The sequence below is a fragment of the Hydra vulgaris genome, chromosome 04 (assembly GCF_038396675.1).
Source record: "Hydra vulgaris chromosome 04, alternate assembly HydraT2T_AEP".
Lineage (NCBI taxonomy): Eukaryota > Metazoa > Cnidaria > Hydrozoa > Anthoathecata > Hydridae > Hydra > Hydra vulgaris.
Window position 1 is genome coordinate 48,266,662 of NC_088923.1, and position 19,988 is coordinate 48,286,649.

General features: G+C 27.7%; 1 protein-coding gene across 5 annotated transcripts in view; it reads right to left on the reverse strand.

Annotated features, from left to right (window-relative positions):
- The window catches only part of LOC101241677 (uncharacterized), a 32,929-nt gene extending 18,140 nt beyond the window's left edge, over nt 1–14,789 (reverse strand). For 2 of the 5 annotated variants that reach the window (XM_065796524.1, XM_065796522.1), the window contains exons 1-6: nt 14,611–14,746; nt 3,012–3,171; nt 2,903–2,935; nt 2,701–2,821; nt 2,453–2,586; nt 1,925–2,021 (exon numbers count right to left, since the gene is read on the reverse strand). In XM_065796524.1, coding sequence (XP_065652596.1) covers nt 1,925–2,021; nt 2,453–2,586; nt 2,701–2,821; nt 2,903–2,935; nt 3,012–3,136 — 510 coding nt within the window. In that variant the 5' untranslated portion in view covers nt 3,137–3,171; nt 14,611–14,746. Of the gene's footprint in view, nt 1–1,924; nt 2,022–2,452; nt 2,587–2,700; nt 2,825–2,902; nt 2,936–3,011; nt 3,172–14,610 lie in introns of all 5 variants that reach the window. The other 3 variants (XM_065796523.1, XM_065796521.1, XM_065796525.1) reach the window with 3 other exon arrangements.
- Between the last annotated feature and the right edge of the window lie 5,199 nt (nt 14,790–19,988).

Below are 19,988 nucleotides of genomic sequence, written 5' to 3' on the forward strand. Positions count from 1 at the left end.
GCATTTTTGGTAGTATTTAAAGTTTAAATTTTATGCTAACTTTATCATTAATTACATTTTTAACTATATCATATAGTTTGTCTATTGTGAAACAAGTTAGTTTCTTGTGATTGTACCATAACAAAACAATCGTTATTTTTAATGTTATTATTTTTATTCGTTTCTTATTTGACAAGATTTGGGTTGTTTCCATTTTGTTCAAGTTACTATGCAAGTTGAATAGACTTTAAATTGATGTTTCAACTTGTAATATTGTTGTAACCAAAATCACTGACATTAGGCGCACAGTTTTTTTTTAATGTTTTAGATATGTCACTTTCAGACTGAAACTCCAAAAAGACTGTAGTTATTATAGCCTGGGAACAAAAACATCAAAAAAAAGTTTGTTTTCCCTCCTTAATCAAAAAGTAGTATAAACTGTTTCAGGTTTCTGAAATAAAAAGTTGAATCTGAAGCAACAACAGTTTAATAAACTTAAGCGAATAAAACATTTAATTTTATTATTGTGTAATAAATTTAACTTCTTAAGTTTTAAATTTAATCTAATAATGGTTTATTGTTCGAAAGTTTTGCCAATGTAAAACTTATAGCCACAACATTTTGGGTGAGTGTGGACATATTCGTAAACTTCATTTCAAAACATACTTTAAAAATTTGTTTTACACAAAATTTAATGTGATATCGATAGTTAATAAATTAACATCTGCAATGTTTTAACTTCCTCATTGATTGGTTGCAATGTTTCAACTTCCACATTGATTGGTTGCAATGTTTCAACTTCCACATTGATTGGTTGCAATGTTTAGATAATGCCAAACTATTAATTTGTTTCTGCATAATAAAAATCGATGTCTTCTTCCAAATCGATAAGGTTTAACCGGTAAACAATCACACAATTTGTAAATTTTCTTGAGCATTTCTAGGAGACTGTTTCTGTAGGTTTTAGAATCTAAAACCAATTACCTTTTGTTTTAAATTTTTTATGCGTTTTTGTAGTTCCAAACTTTTTTTTTGTCACCACCTTTAAAAATACATCAGCCTGTTAACTACTAATGATCCATTTCTAAAAATCTTGTTTTTTATAACCAATGAATAAATTTTTATAAATATAAGTTTTATATTTTTAGTGCATTATGATGTTTATTATGTAAAAAGTATTTTGCCGAATGAAATTTTAATTAGTTTTAAGTTACACAGTGTCATACCATTACACCATCACACCATGTCTTTAGAATTGTTTTGCCTAATTTTAATATACCTAATACATTACCTATTTAAAAATATTTAATAAAAATATTTAAAATTTAAAACTACTTGATTGTGTAGTCATGAAACTTTATTAATAACTACGTATTTTTTTTGCCTAGAACGTTTTTATTTAGAACTTCTTTTTTAATTCTAAAGTACGTATTATACAAAGTTTTATTATATCTGCTTATATATATAATATTATTATGCATATAAAATGTTTCGATCGTATCATATCAGTACATTCTTTCAGGTGCTTCCTTTGTATTTGTTAAAGAACTTCATTTACAATAACAACAATTAAAATTTGAGAGTAGCATTATATAATTGTCTTTAAAAAACATATGCTAATAGTTGTTGTCGCTGATGCAATTATTATGCCACTTAATAGATATTTCTATAGCCACACATGGCTCATATGAAATGTGAACCATGTGTGGCTGTGATACTAAATGGCATTAGATCATAGCCACACGTGCGTAACATTTTCCATAAAGTTAGAGCTGTTAACATTTAATACCATAAATGGCTAACATCAAATTTTCTTGCTGGCTTATAAAAGTGGGATTTTCGAAATTTGGTTACGTCACTTTAAAAGCTTTTCTTTATTATTTTTTTAAAAATACATGTTTTAAAACTCTTAAGAACTTCAAACTAAAATAAAATAAACTTTTACTGTTTTCATCTCAAAACCTTGAAGCAACTTCTCAACTTTAGATTGCTTTGCAGCCATGATATGTGCCATTTCTTTATACTTTACCTGTTCCAGGTTTCTGAAAAAAAAAAGAAGTTGAATCTGAAACAACAACGTTAAAATATTTCAATATTTTAAAAAGCATTTAAGCATCCCCAGGTATATCAAAATGAAACAAATTTTTTAATTTTAATTTATTATATTATAAAAGCATTTTATTTAATATATTAGTTGTTATATTTTGAAAATCAACTGCTTCACTTTTTAAAAATTAGTTTAGCTGTTTTTTTTAACATTTTGCTTACATCGTTAAAAAAGCAAAATGTGTTAAGTGGAGTTGATCAATAAGATATTTATTGTATACTCAGCCGGCATTTGGTCTGAAAAAATTGTCTTTTGAATGTTCAAAAGACGTTTAAAAAACGTCTTTTTAGGACCAAATGCCGGCTGGATAGTAGAATGCACTGAACCCTAATATTTATTTTTGTTACATAAATTATAAAAACTTACAACAAGTTATCATTTGTTTTAAATTTTAAACTGGATTTTTCCTCTCTTATTTCTTTTCTTGAGGCTATTTTTATTATTATTGGTCTTTTTCCGTTCAAGTTATATTCCTTCAACTCGTTGTTTACTTTTAATTGCTAAAAAGTAAATTAATCTAAAAATTTTATAGCAAATAAGGAATTTTTTAGAAAAATTTTGGCAATGTAAGTCAAAGAATTTTTTATTTTTTATTCTACATTAATTCTAAATACCTCATTTTTATTGCTTGTGGTTTCACTTTGCTTATTAGTAATTAAATCTAAATTATGTTCATTTGGAAACAAATCGGTTTTAATATCAGAATCGTCGGAGTGGATTTTCAATCTGTTCATACTGCTAAAGTACATGAAAAATTTTTTTTATTAAGTTAATAAAAAAGACTCCTATTTGAATAATTATTTAAAAAACGCGTACCTTAAACATCTTTTATCGCTAGAATTTAATGATCTAAAAATTATGTTTTATATGCTCAAAAAATTTGTTTGTTTAATTAATTTGTAAAAATCTAATGGTATGTACTTACTGAATAAAAGAAGCGTATTTCAACCCGTCTTCTTTATCGGTATCTAATTTAACATGCTTTAATGTAGGAGTTAATAAATCATATCTACTTCGACTGTGAAAGGTGTCACCAGCAAATGAAATCATTTATTTACGTTGGATTGCTTAACTTTTTACTTCATCTATTTTTCAATATATATATATATATATATATATATATATATATATATATATATATATATATATATATATATATATATATATATATTTATATATATATATATGTATGTATATATATATACAGCTGTGGCTTCCTATGTGGTGGTGTGGGAGGGCTTAGCCACAGCTCTATATATATATATATATATATATATATATATATATATATATATATATATATATATATATATATATACAGCTGTGGCTAAGCCCTCCCACACCGTCACATAGGAAGGGATCCAATTATAAGATTATAATTTTATATTTATATTACTTATAATATTAAATCTTATATTACTTATATTTAGTCTTATAATACTTTAAATAATAAAATCTTTTAAGCCGGTCTCTATACACCAAATTAAATATTAGTGTACTCTACTTGTCTAATCTTGCTGAGAGTAAAGCAAATATTTTTGAGTTAATATGAATCTGTTTTATTAACTAAATATACTGCTAGGTAACCTCTCTTTTTCCATCGTTTCTATACAAAATCCTTTTTTTAAAGAGAGTAGCAATGATACACAAGAAACCTAAATGATTTTATTTAAATTGGATTTTGAGTTTAACAAGTTTGTTTCCAGGTATAGCATATCAAAAGCGCGAATACAACGTTATATTTAATTTAAAAAATGATACCAAATAATACAAGATATTAATGCACAATGATACATTATAAATTAAATTATAATTGCGGTGCTAAAATTAATTTACGAAAACAAATAAACTACGAAATATCACAACAGACCACAGAATTATTTAAATTAAAATCGCGATACCATTATGAACCACATAATAAGCATGATGTTAGACCATGTGATTAAAATTTCAACTATACTTTTTTTTTTTTTTTTTGCTGTTAAACAATAACTCATCAACATTTATATACAAGAAAAAAATAAAAATGTCCGTAGAAACAAAGAAGACTGTAAAATCTTTTCAACAAGCTTTTACAGTCTTTTTAACAATGATCTTTATAAAATAAAGAATTAAACAGACAGGGGCTCAAAGAAGATGAAAATGAAAATTCGCAAAAATCATCGCAATCTTTTCATAGAGCCTCTTTATACATTTTTAATAGAATATAGATATTAAATTAAAAACCCTAATGTCCTCATTTTTAATATAATAAAGATATTAAATAAAAAACCCTAATGTCCTCATTTTTAATATAATATAGATATTAAATAAAAAACCCTAATGTCCTTATTTTTAATATAATAAAGATATTAAATAAAAAACCCTAATGTCCTCATTTTTAATAGAATATAGATATTAAATTAAAAACCCTAATAATTAAAAATGGGCATAAAACTGCTGCGCTAATTAGTAAATCAAAAAAAGATCAAATAAAATAAATACTAAAATAATTAAAATTACTTGGTGATCCCTTTAAGCACAAATGATTCTCAAATTTTAAAAATTTCCTTTTTTATTAGAAACTTAAATGAACTTAATGACTTTGCCATACATTTGAATCCTTTTTGATAACTATTCCATATATTTGGTCCTCGATATGCAATGCTATATTCAGCATATTTATGAGGCAGTTAATATGAGTTACTAATATTTGCTCTTAGATAATAGTTTTTATTTATGTTTATTTCAAACTTGTAATTAAAGTTTGCAATAGAGAGATTATTATTGAATCGATTCATAAAAATTAAATGCTGATAGATATTTATTTCATAAACATCCATCATTTTCATATCTTTCATTATAGGTTTGGCGTGTTCACGCTTATTTTTAGAGTAAATGATTCTGCTAGCATGTTTTTGTAGACTATAAGTTTTTTTAAGTTTTGATGGTTGCGTACTCGCCCATGTTATGTTTGCATAGCTGATGAAGCAATGAATTAGTCCAAAATATATGAGTTTAAGACTTTGTTTATTGATATATGAGCGAGCTCGATACATCATACCAATTATATTAGTGATTTTAGATTGAATATATCTTATTTGAGAAAGCCAGGATAAATTCTCATCAACAAAAATTCCTAAGAATCTAAAACTGGCTTGTTTTTTAATTAAGTTATCATTTAAGATAAGGTCAGGCAAATTTAGAGAAAGGTTTTCTTCTTGTGTTTTTTTATGGAATAATATATAGTTTGTTTTCTCTGAGTTAAGTGAGAGTTTTTTAGCCCTAAACCAATTATTTACTTTATTTAGTTCAATATTCATATCTAAGTATAATTTCTTGATATCATTGTTAGTAAGAAATATATTTGTATCATCAGCAAACATGACTGAATTAAGTTTTAAAGATGCATTGCAAAAATCATTTATATAATTTAAAAATAGGAGTGGAACAAGGATAGATCCTTGGGGGGCTCCACATAAAACATTTAAAACTCCAGATTGTATATTACACACATACTGTTTTCTATTGGTAAGATAACTTTTAATCTAATTGTAAGTTTTATTAATTATACCATAGTGCTTTAGTTTATCTAATAGGATGCAATGGTCAACTGTGTCAAAAGCTTTTGATAAGTCAATAAATACTTCTAGAGTAAATTTGTTTTGTTTAAAACCATCAGTTATTTGATTAACTAATTCAATGATTGCATGCTCTGTTGAGAGGTTTTTTTGAAATCCAAACTGGTTTGGGTAAAATAATTTGTTTTTAGTGAAGTGATTATAGATTCTATTATAAATTACACGTTCAAAAAGTTTTGAAAATACAGAAAGTATTAATATAGGTCTATAATTGGTTATGTCTGACTGTTCATTGCATTTAAAAATAGGAATTACTTTTGCTAATTTAAGTACATCAGGTAAAATCCCCGGTGTTATTGAGAGCTATGGTATATGGATCAGAGGTCTTTTTAGATTTAGATTTTATGGAAGATAACTAAATCGCTAGTTATTTCATCAAACCCTGGTGCTTTCTTTTTTTTTAAAGAGGAAAAGGCTTCTTCGAATTCTTTATAGTTGAATTCATTATTATACATGATAGCGTTATTTACGGGTTTTAGGTAGTTTTTAAATGAATCAGATGTTGGACTTATTTTATTAGCGAGATTAGGACCAATATTTATAAATTATTTGTTAAATTCTTCCATGATTTGTTTTTTTACAGAATATGTCAGTGTTGTGAATATTAATTCCTTTTGGTAAAGTTGAATTTATTTTTTTTCTTCCCATTATCTCATTAATGATGGACCACGTTTTCTTATTATCAGATTTGTATTTAATGATTTGATTACTGTAGTATTTATTTTTAACCTTTTTGATAAAATTTTAGTAAAAATATTTATAATTTTTGTAGTTTATCTCATTTTCAGTTGTTTTTTTTTTTTAAATTTATTATAGAGTTTTTGCTTCTTTTCTGAGCATTTTATCAGTGATTTATCCATCCACGGATTGGCAACTGCTTTTGTCTTAATTTGTATGTTCTCTTGAGGACAGGTTTCATTAAAGCAATCTAGGAATATATCTAAAAAATTATTAAAAGCTTCGTTAGTGTCATGACATCTATACACGTTGGACCACGTTTCTTGTTTTAGTCTAATCGATAATTCATTAGTATTACTTTTAAAGATTTCGTTTTTTCAAATTTATAACTTTTGGTTCACAATCAGACATATTTCATATAGCACTCTTTATTATATAGAGTTAGTATAATTTACCTGGAAACTTGCATTTTATTTTTGTAAACGATAATTTTTAATAAAAATTAAATACTAATTCTCGTAAAAACCCACCTGCAATGCTAAATGACGTTGAAGTTTGGTATGTCAAGGTGACAAGACTAATGTGTAAAGTTACAGACCTATCTTCGCACTCTTGCTTTTCAAAATTACTATAAAAAGTAAAAAAAGCAAACTGAAATTTAAAGTTCAAGTTTTCCTATTTAGGTATTTGAGAATTTTCCATCCGGTTACGAAGGTTGTTACCAGTTATTTTTATGTTTAACAGGCTATGGAGGTTATTACCAGTTATTTTTATTTAACAGGTTATGAAGGTTATTCCCAGTTATTTTTATGTTTAACAGGTTATGGAGGTTATTATCAGTTATTATGTTTAACAGGTTATAAAGGTTATTACCAGTTATTTTTATGTTTAGTACAAAATAAATCTCATTTTATAAAAATTTTACAGAAGATCCATTCTGCTCATAATCAAGAGTTTTAAAAGAAAAGTTCCAAGAACTGCAACCTGTCTGAACTCCAAGAACAACCTGAAGCAACCTGTTTGAATGTTCATAAAACGTTGTAAAGAAAATAAAACTATAAAAAAAATACTCTAAAGTGGAGGAAAATCAACATCCATTGACAAAACAAGACTAAACCAATAATTAAACTATATCATTAAAATACAACACTGTTAAAATTCATGTTTTAGGCTACAAAGAAGTTTAAATGCAGTAGATCTTATGTTCAAAGAGTACTAAAAAGCAAAATCAGAACAAAGGAAAAAAGGTTAATAGAATTCCTATAAACTTTTGAAACAAATAGCCTATATAATCTCTAAAGAATTTTTATAATCCAAATGAGTAAAAAGTTTATAGAAACTTTAAAGAACTTTTTTTCCTGTGAAAGCATATTAAAAAAAAATACTAATGTGATCAATGTGAGTTTATGCATTATGCATTGAATTAAAAAATAAAAACACAAAAAACATAATTGTAAACGCGACATATTTTAACCACATAATTTAAAAAATTTTAAAACTCATCTTAAATCATTCATAACAGCTATCAATAAAACGCGAGATCATGTCTTTTTGGCTAGGGATCTAAACATTGACCTAAAAAAACATGCTTTAAATAATAATGTAAAAAACTTTATAAAAACTCTTCTTCAAAATACCTTAATTCCAACAATGAACAAGCTTACTAGAGTGACTAAAAACTCTTCTGCACTTCTTGATAATATAATAACTAATATCTTTCACAATAACCGTATTAACACAGGCATAATCAAAACTGACTAGGCGACAGATCAATGAAAACTACGTTGTTTCTTAAAAGGTTTTGAAACTGTAAAACAGTTTCAAAGCCTTTTAAGAAACAACGTTGATTGGAATCTAATATTGCAATCAATCGATGCTAACAACTCATATAATCTATTTCTAAGTCAATTCTGCAAGCAATATGAAACATTCCTGGAAAAAAAAATAATTGTGAACACAAAAACAGTTATGACTCCATGGATGTCTAATGGGTTACTAAAATCTTCAAAAAGAAAACAAAAATTGTATGATAAATACTTAAAAAAAGCAACTTATAAAAACGAAATGACATATAAAAACTGCAAAAATATATTCGAAATAACAAAAAGAAACTCTATAAAGCTTTATTATGCAAAGCTATTAGACAAAGCAAGCGGAAACACCAAAAAAACTTGGAATGTTATTAAAGAAGTAATTGGCAAAAATAATTATGCGAGAAACACTAGGCCAAAAAAAAATAACAGTTATATGAAAAAAATATTTATGATAAATCAATTATTGCTGAAAAAATAAACAGTTTTTTTATTAATGCTGGTCCAAATTTGGCATCAAAAATTCCTCTGAATTCAACTTCATTTGAGTTTTATTTAAAAAATTACGATAAAGTTATGGATGAATCTAATCTTAAATTAATTGAATTGCGAACCGCCTTTTATAATCTTAAAACTAACAAAAGTGCGGGATTTGATAAAATTAACGTTAATGTTGTAAAATCTGTTTATGATATAATCGAACCTCTTTTGTTTCACATCTTTAATCTTTCTTTTAAAACAGGTATTGTCCCGGAAAAATTAAAAATTGCACGAATCACACCGGTTTTTAAAACTGACGATGACTCTATGATTTCTAATTATTGACCTATATCTATATTACCGTGTTTCTCAAAATTGGTTGAAAGAATAATGTAAAACGGGCTATTTAACTATTATCAGAAAACAATATGTTGCATTTAAAATAATTTGGTTTCAAAAAAAAATGTTCCACTGAACATGCAGTTGTTGAAATAGTCAATCAAATAACAAGCGCATAATGAGCTAACTACTTTACATTAGGAGTTTTCATTGATCTGTCAAAGGCTTTTGATACTGTAAGCTATAACATACTAATAAAAAACTTGAATATTATGGAGTAAATAATAATAACTTACTTGGTAACTTGGTAACTTGGTTCAAAAGCTATTTGACCAATAGAAAGCAATTCATCCAATATGAGCAAAAACAAACAATTCCATATGCTGTAAGTTGTGGTGTCCCCCAGGGCTCTATTTTAGGACCCTTATTATTCTTAGTATATATATAAATGATTTAAACTTAGCAACAAACTTTTAAAAATTGTTTTCTTTTTGCAGATGACTCCAATCTTTTTTATTCCCACAGAGATATTAAAACACTTTTAGAAACAGCTAACGAAGAGTTGGGTAAGGTTAATGAATGGTTTATAAGTAATAAACTGTATTTAAATATGGATAAAATCAAACTTGTTTTATTTCATAAAGTAAATAAATTAATATATATTCCCATTAAACTGCCAAATCTATTAATCAATAACGCTTACATTAAAAGAGAAACTTCTGTTAACTTTTTGAGCGTAATATTAGATAAATATTTACGATGGAGTGATCATATAAAAAGTATTGAGAAAAAAATATCAAAAAATATGGCCATGATATATAGGGCTAAACAATTTCTAAATAATAAATATTTAAAAAGTTTATATTTTTCTTTCGTTCATTGTTATTTGATTTATTGTAATATTGCATGGGCAGGTACAAATCATGCAAAATTAAAAAAATTGTACAGTAAACAAAAACACGCGTGCAGAATATTATTTGGAGCTGATAAAATTCTTCTGCGTATACTAGGCGCATTAAACGTCTATAAAATCAACTAACACCAAGTTTTAATGTTCATGTATAAAACAAAGATGGAACTATCTCCGAAAATATTTCAGTCTTTATTTGAAAAGGTAAAATACCCGACAAAAGGCTAAATACCCGACAAAATTTTCAGATAATAACTACATTGTCCCTAAATATAATTCAAAACAAATTACATATTCAATTCAATATCGTGGACTTTATTGGTGGGAAAAATTTCCTAATATTCCTAATATAATATAAAAAAAAGTTAGTTTACAACAGTTTAAAAATGAATCGAAACAGGTGTTATTCCTTATAGATTTTAACACATCCAATTTTAAATGCTTCTTTTAAACTAAAATTCAATTATATAAAATGTCTCAGAATTTATCAAATTTTTTTTTCTTTCATTAATTCAGTTATGGTGCTTCCTCTAATCTTAAAAGTTATTGTTGAAATCTAATCTGAGTTCTTGAATATATATAAATATTTTTAAGCTATTATATAATATATTATATAATTGTTACTTATTTTACTTTTATTCAAATTGGTTTTAAAATATACATAAATATTACGGTTTTTGTAAATTAAGTAATTTTTTATTTTTAATTTTTCGTTCTTTATTTAAATACTACTTTATAACAAATTGTTATATATTTTATTTTCATATTTTTCAATAAATACTTTTTATAACATACGTATACTGTGTGGCTCTTGCAAATACGCGCCCTTTAATTAATTAATTTATTTTTTGTTTTTCTTTTTTACTTTTCTTTCAGTTTTTCTTATATACTTGATTATTACTCTTAACGTGAATATTGTTCTCGAAGCACATCGTCTAATTCGGGACATCAAACTGCGGATGAAATGATTTATTAGTAACTTCTGTATTATTGTATTATTTATTAGTAATTTCTGTATTATTCTGATTTATTAGTATCTTCTGTATTATCTGATTTATTAGTAACTTCTGTATTATCTGATTTATTAGTAACTTCTGTATTATCTGATTTATTAGTAAACGTCTGTTGATGTATTACTTTTAGACTGCTTGTTCCATAACATCTGACATTTTTTTAACGTTGGTTGTCTCTCTTTGAAGGCAGTTCTGTTGCAGATGCAACATCTTGAGTAGCTATTAAATTCATCGAGTAGCAAGCGCATTGCTGATGAAGAAGTAGGTGAAAAATAGCTTCTTTTTCTCAAAGATGGGTTTAAATAGTTTCCCAAATAGATAGTCAGCTTACATGTTGCATTGGTTATTTAGGTTGCGTATCTTGTGTGTTTAACGTGCAGCCTGGCGTCTTATACATAACTGAAATCTAACGTTAAATGGTTTTAATTACCGGTTTTAGTTTCGTGATATTATGCGTATTATCGAACCATTGAATTTTAAGTACTTTTTCCTGTTTTTCTGAAAATAACTCGTTTGAAAGTAAAAAAGTAAGCATAAAAAATAACGAATGTAAAAGTACTGCGTAACTATGTAATTTGTTACATGTAGAACAACAGCAAAAAGTATTAAAATATTGTAGCTAAGTAACATAATATTGTAGCTAAGTAACATAATATTGCAGCTGTGTAAATTTGTTTACCCTTAAACCTGCCTTTACCTTTCTTTTACTTCTTGCTCTAACCCAGTGTACACGCGTCGTCCGTCTCACAGACGACCGTAAGACGTTCAGACGTCCGTAAGACGTCCAACGGACGTTTCCAGGACAGCGCATGCCTACTGGAACTTGACAATTTGTCACATTTTGTAATTTATTTCGTCTCTTTTCTCTTGTATGCGCTTTTAACAGTACACCTATCTCACATAAATATGTATTACCGACATTCCATTATTGAGACGTTGTAAATCATACATAATTTTTCAAACATCTATTGAAATCTATTTCTCGTTTTATGACATGATGATGACGTTTTGCGGTATTTAACAGGAGTAATAGGAAATAGTCTGTAAATATTTCGAAATATTTCAAAATAGTTCTTGATTTTTGCATAGTAACTTACTAAAATAAAATTTATACCATATATATTTATTTGTGACTTTTTCAAAAATAGGTTACATTTGTTACATTGCGTATTTGTAACTTATTTTTTAAACAGCTCTTTTTTAGTTTTTCAATACAATAATCCAATATAAATGTTCGGCAAAGTTTTTTCTTTCTTAAATAACTTTTGAACTTTATATCTGATCTCACTCATCTCAAATAATAGGCCGGGTGAATTAAATTTGAGTAAAAAAGCATAAGCTTAAAACAAAAGCCATTGCTAAAAAATACGTGAATAAAGTTTTTCTTTTACTCATAAGCAATTGCTTTCTGCTTTTTTTCCGCAAAGAGTATTGTACCGCTACCAATAGAAATCGCTCATTTTTATTTTTTGCTTTTACATAGTAATTGGTCAATTTTACGTGAATAAAAACTTTAGCAGTTTTGCACAAATTTTTATTCACGTAAAGTAAAGCAATTTACTCAGTAACTGCACAGCTTTACGTAAATAAAAATTTATGCAAAATTGCTAAACATTTTATTCACGTAAAGCTGACCAATTACTGAGTAAAAACAATTGTTTTTATTTATTCACCCGGCCTAATGCCTTGTATATAAGTGGGTTAAAAAATATATTTTCAAGAATAAAATACTTGTTGTGTTGGAGGAGTTAGGATCTCCTACTATTGGGTGCAGAGTCTTAGAGGGATCAATCCTGGGACCATTACTATTTTTCAATATTATTTTTGTTGCAAAGTTACAACTTTTTGCAAACTTACAAAGTTTTGTCATATGTTGTGTACTAGGCAAATACGTTCCATTTTGAAATTGATTCATATTTTAAAATTTCCTGTTCTCAAATTATTATAACTCTCATGTATTACTATGTGCAATGTTACAGGTTGGTACAGTGAAGAAAAGCAAGTCATGAAGTTTGCTATCCCTTGATTTAATTGACGGACCACTCAAGCAACTGCTACTTCTGCATGGTAAACCCAAAAAATCATCGCACCGGCAAAAATGCTCCTCAGATTGTATATCCGGACATACCTTCTTCCATCGCCCCAGTACCACACAGCCCCAATCTACCTGTTCTTCAGACAGTAACAATGCAACTATTTATAGACAGTTCATCGCGGAGCCCTAAAGTCGTGTTGCTTCACTATGGAAACAGTTACCTGTATTTCCCGATGGCCCACTCTGTATGTCTCAAAGAAGACTACACCAGTGTCAAGATGTTGCTGAGTACATTAAAGTATGACAAATATGGGTAGGACGTCAAAATCGGTGACTTCAAAATGGTATCATTCCTCGTGGGTCTTTAAGAAGGTTTCACTAAACTTCCTTGTTTCCTCTGTTGAGCTGTTAAACAGGACGGAGAGAGCGGCTTTGAGCAGCTTTGTTGCAGGGCTTCCACAAAGCTGAAAACTATGTGGAGTTGGTGTAGACTCTCATAAAGAATTACGCCAAAACAGAATGCAGAATGTCTCTGAAAATACATACCCTTGCTTCGCATCTCGCCAAATTCAAAGAGAACATGGGCGCTTACTCCGAAGTGCAAGACGAGCGCTTTCATCAAGATATATTGGACTTAAAACGTCGTTACCAAGGACAGTTTAACGAAAATTTGATGGGGGACTACATTTGGGGGCGACTTTGAGAGAGTGATTCACAGTACAATCATAAATCTAGACAATATAAACATTTCTGAATCTTGTTGAGTGATTTCCGACTGTGTTTGTCTATTGCTTGAGCAATTTTTGTTTTTTACATGATCATAATAACAAAAATGAAAAAAAGCCGTTCTATTTTTACAAAAAAAGGAGTTTTCTTCGTGCTGTGTAAGCAAAGTTTATACCTAATGAAGTCATTTTTTCGCATACTTTAGAGATAAACAATTGAAATTTAACACTTTGATGCCAGGAACAAAAAATCTGTTACATAGTGTAAATAAATAGCCTCGACTCGGTGTTATTGAACTGATTAAGAAATAACAGTACAAAAGATTTGAAAAGCATTTATATTTTTTTAACTATAACACATTATAACTGCTATATGTATAGCGGTTATAATGTATCAGTTATGAAGTCCTATATTTGACATCTTGTTTTTTTGAAAATATGTTTGATTAAAAATTTTAACGTTTATATTGTTACGGATTTTTTATTTTGTACGTAAAATTTTTCTCAAAATATACTTTCTTTTAAACTTGTTAAGCCATGTAGGCTTTGATGTTATTGCTAAAGGAACTCTATGAAATAATTGTGGTGACACTAGTCAACCGTATCTTTTTTGAGTCCATCTCTTTACATTACATAAAGAAAGTCTCTCTTTATGTAATGTAAAGGTTTCCTTTCATTTATTTTATTTTTTGTTATATGAAGAACGAAGTTTATATTCAAAAATAAAAAAAACTTTAAACCAAAATTTTTAAATCTCAATTACTAATAATTTCCTTGAATTTTCCATTTTATGAATTTTATATCTGATCTCATTTATCTCATATTCTCATATCTTTGCAAAAAAATGTAAAAAGTTTAACAAAGCAACCTTTTTTACTTTCATAAAAATTCATTAAAAATCAACTTTACTTACATGAAGGTTTAAACTTTAGTTACTAATAGTTTCTTTAATTTTCAGAATTTTCAAACCACACCGTACCATATGTTGTTAAAAATTATGTTTGAAATATTTATATTTAACTCGGCCCGTTTAACAAAACTAAAATGATAAAATTAGTTTTAAGAATCCAGCGACGAAAAATTTCAGAAACTAAAAAAATAAAAAACAAATTCAAAACAACAAAAACTATGCAACAGTAATAATAACAAATTGAACTATAAAAAAATTATTTGTTTTATTTTACTATTTGTATTAGATAATAAAATATTAGTTAATAAAGTTTTTTGATTTCCTAAATTCTTTTGTTGCTATGTACAAAGTACAACTATCATTATAATTAAACGCCTTTTTTGCTATCCATAAGCTTTTCGCGGTAATTCATTTAGAATATATATATATACATATATATATATATATATATATATATATATATATATATATATATATATATATATATATATATATATATATATATATATATATATATATATATATATAAAGAAATTAAAGAAGAAAATAAAAAAAAAATTATTTTTACTCAAAGAGGGAGAAGACGTTTTTTAAGAAAATTTTTGTTTTAGCTTTCAAATCCACCTGATATTGAAGTCATAGCTTTTTTTATGTTGAGGCTACCTGCAGTGGGTACATGTAGAGGCTGCCTGTAATTGATTAGCACAAACACAATAAAATTCAGACGATTTAGTCTCAAAAAATTACGTAAGTTGTCTGAGTATAAATCAAGACAATTAGTCAGAAGAATAATTTTCAAAGACAAAATTAAGAAAATATAAGCACAAAAATAAATAAGAAAATATTGAACAAAAAAGTTTTGCTTTAAATGAGTCTGCATTAAACAAACTGTTTTTTCTGCTTCAATAAACACAAAATTATTATATTTTTAGAGATTAGTTTATTGATTGTAACGGTTTCAAAGTACATTACAGGAGTTTGTGGTGATCCAAAGTTTTGTTTTGAACATAAGTTCTCAACCAACTTAAGTTTTAGGAAGCCGAAAGACAAACCTAAATGTTAAACAGAAAAGTAAGATTATCAGTAAAATTGTAGAAACTTATTATGGTTTAAAAGACAGTCATCAAGTAAAAAAGTTGAAAAGACTGAAACAAAATGATGGCAACGCTTTTAAGCTATTTGCTGTATAAAGCAGAATACTAAAAAATAGTTCTAAACTTAACCTTTCAGAATTCACCTATGAAAAAATTAAAAAGATTCCATTTTAAAAAACAAAATTTATTTTGCTCAGAAGCCGTTAATTAGTTGGGTCTGGCATTTGTCAACTGGGAAACAAAAAACAACTTTTCAACTACCTTAGTTACTTTACAAAACTCACATGTTGCTGGCAAAGTTGTTTATGTTGTTGGTTTCATTATAAATATAAAACCTTGACAGAGTTATATCTTCTGTAAAAACGTTTAGCCTAGATTTAGCTAATTTGTGTAAAAATGTTTTTCAAAAGAATACCAACTTCCGAAAATCTTGTTTCGAAAAGTTGAATTTTTTTAATTCGATTTTACGTCTTGGTATTAAAGGAGTCAAGAATCTTTAAAAATGAACTTGTTTGAGATTTTTACCATACCAAGCGTTAACGAGGTATATGTTCTAGACTTTGTTTGAAATGTAGTGAAGCCATTACAATTTAAACAAACTTTTCTCAATCAGCTAAATTTTACCTTAGCCTTTGAATGTGTTTGAAATTAATATCTACCAGCATTTAATTTTCATGTATCGTTATAATCACAATATCTCTCCTATAAGCTTTAATAACAAGTTTAAAATAAATAAAAATGATAGCTATAATCTTAGAGCGAATATGTCCAACACATATAAACTGCCTCGGATAATAAACCAATATTCAGAGTACAGCATTCTATATCGAGGTCCAAAAGTATGGAATACTTTTCAAAAAGGATTCAAAGGCACGGTAAATTCGTTAAGTTCCTTCAAGTTTTTAACAAAAAAAGAAATTTTTAAAATATAAGAAATGTTTTTGGTTAATCATACTTTGAATAATTTCTCATAAATCTGTTTTTGTTTTATTTCTACTTTTGTTGGTTGCTTATCAATTTTATTAGCGAATTACGCGTTTTATTACGATATTTTATTGAAATTTTATTACGCATTAACATATTACGATATTTTTTTGAAATCTTGTTATAGGGGCTCTATGAAAAGATTGCGATAACGTACTGTCATCCTCATCTTCTTTGAGCCCCTATCTGTTTTACTTATTTTATTTATTGAAATTTTATATTACGAAGTTGTAAAATCTTATATTATATTAAAACAGAGAAATAAAAAAAAAAAAAAAAAAAAAAAAAAAAATCTCAAAGTCATCTGCATTATGCTTGGATAATATGTATTTTATTTCTTTATCTTGACTTTAGATGTAAATTTTAAACAGGCTGTAAGTTTTTTTTTTTAAATATTTGTTTACGTTGAAAAATAAGCATGACGAATTCGTATACCAATACCAATTTGTTATTGAATCTCATATGCATTATTACAAAAATGTAATAAGCAATTTACAATTACACCAACACCGCTATATACAGTCCGCGCCAAACAAATAGCACATAATATATTTTATTCAGTTTATACTGTTTTAAACATTAAAATATTTTAAAATTGTCATAATCAGAGAAGTAGTGAAAAACATATCGTTTTTGGCGCCAAATGTTTTCCCGCGTCAAAATATGATCGACCATATGATATTTTCTGCTGACAAATGGATGGCACACGTCCGTCATTTAACATTTGACAGCAACAAACGAATTGCTAACGCTAGGTAAATGATACATATATTAACGAAGACCAAAGGGTCATCATAAGTGAAATAATCATATGTGTTGCAAAGGACTACTATTGGACGTGGAACTAAGTTAAAGGCTGAAGAAGTTGCTATGATCAAGCCATTTTAGGCTGCCAATGTATCAGATATCTGATCTGAGGTATCGAAACATATACAGCAAAGTCGTAAGGTGATTGAGAAGATTTTGAAGGATCCTGATACATATTTGAAAACAAAATCTAACCAAAATGTTTCGAAATTAACCAAGCGAGACAAATATCACATACTACAAGTGGCTTCAAACACCGGTTGTAGTGCCCAATTGATACACACCTAGCTGGATATTGATGTGTCATTGCGTACGATAAAAAGAACGTTACATGAAGCCAAACATCTGATATATGCGAAGCGTACGTCAACGCCGGCAATACAGAAACATCATATGGAGGAACGTATCGCGTATGCGAACAAACACTTGTCTTGCTCACCTAATTGGGGCTCATTTATTTGGTCTGATGAAAAGAAATTTAATATTGATGGTCCAAACGGATATCAATTTTATTGGTATGACTTACGAAAAGAGCCCAACACTTTCTTGTCCAGGCAAAATGGTGGTAGTGGTGTCCTGATTTGGGGTGCATTTTCCAAGGTTAGTTTATCTGAATTGAAGTTCTCAGAAAGGAAACAAACAGCTGGAGACTAATTTATTGCACTCTCTGATTACTTAATGCCATGTGGGCATGCCTACTATGGACATATCTTTGTCTTTATGCAAGATAACTAATCAATACATACGGCAAAGATTGTGATGGAATTTGTAACGGAACATGACATCCAGTTGTTTGATCATCCAGGGCTGTCATCCGACTTGAATCTAATTGAAATTATTCAGGGTTACTTGTCTTGTTACGTGTATGCAAATGGAAAAAAATACAGTAATGTCACGCAACTGAAAATGGCCATCCAGATGGAATAGAATAAAATACCCCAATCTTTGCTTAAAACGATCATTTCCTCCATGCCTAAGCGTTGTATTCAGATTGTTATAAAGAAAGGTAAGAAAATTGACCATTAGGTATGTTTCTACGTCGTAGTAACCTCTAAAACCTGTTGAAATGGTGTGTGTACTATTGGTTTGGCACATGATGTATTTTTCATTTTATTCATTTTTTATTTTTTACATGTTTTAAATAAAAACAAAGACAATATTGTCCATTTTATTTTATTTTATTTCTTGTGTTAAATTGCGTTAAATATGTACTAATTATTGTGTTAAATTTAATACGTTCATACACCTATTTTTATTACTAAGTGCATATGCTATTCGTTTGGCGCGGACTGTAGCATATGCTTTGTATATTGACGTATGATAATCATAGTTAGGGATGTCCCGAATAGTTTATTCGGGCCGGATTTGTATATTATCCGGTATCAGGCCGGATAATAAAAAATCCAGTTGCACCGCATATTTCAAGTTGATCAATAATAATAAAAACTTGTTTTAACTATTGCTGCAGTCGTAAGATACACATTTTGATCAAACTATTTGGTAATTAACAGAATGAGAGAATCTAGAACACAAACTCTAAAGTTGTTCTTTTAAAATAATTAGTATTAATAATAAGTAGATATTAGTTGATTCAAAAAAATCTTGTTACTGTTACACAATTTTTGTTCACATTGTTCATTGTTCAATTTGTTCTCCAAAAATGCAGAAGATGCTGACAATGCTAATAATTTAAGGGGTAATACTTTTAGCAGCACGGTAATCATTTGTTGCAGTATGATAATCATATTACTAATACTATATGTCTAGTTATCTAAAGCAATCACCATATCTAATTTTTTAAATTATTTGTTTGACTTTCATTATTAAAATCCAACATCTTTTTGATGAAATACAAAAGTGTCTATCTTCGTTAGAGATTTGCTTTTTTATTTCACTCGTTTTCTTTACAAATTACCTTTTGAACGTTCTTGTAGAGTAAATATAGGTTCAATTTTATTTTTTTTTATTTTTAATATAAGTTTAAATAAAATTTTGTTGGCTTGATTTCTACATAGAATACTGCGAAACTTTTTCAGATTTTTAGGGATGACTTCAGAAGGATCATTGGTTTTAAAAAAGCTTTCGAAAACAAATCATTTTACCTTTTTACATTTATATTTTACATAGAATGTTTACTTTGAAAAATCTTCGTAATTTTTATTAAACATTTTTTTTCTTTTACTTTTTACAAAAGAATGGGAGGGAATTGACAAGTTTTGCGACATCGGTTAGGAAAGATGCGCGAACTTCCAATTAAATGCTCATCCACGGAGCTCTGTGATAAGCCCGTAAGGACTTCTTGGGGCACCTAAATAAAATTAAAAAAAAAAAAATTCTAAAGGGTTGTAGTGCGGTTGAAAAAACTAGACGAAAAAAAGTTTTTGAATTTGCTGGGACAGATACAGCAAAAGAATGACACTTTGCGGAATGATGAATCAAGCGAGAATGAGTTTCGATTGATGGAACTAGAGCTAAGAGCTCTTTTGAGCAGCAACC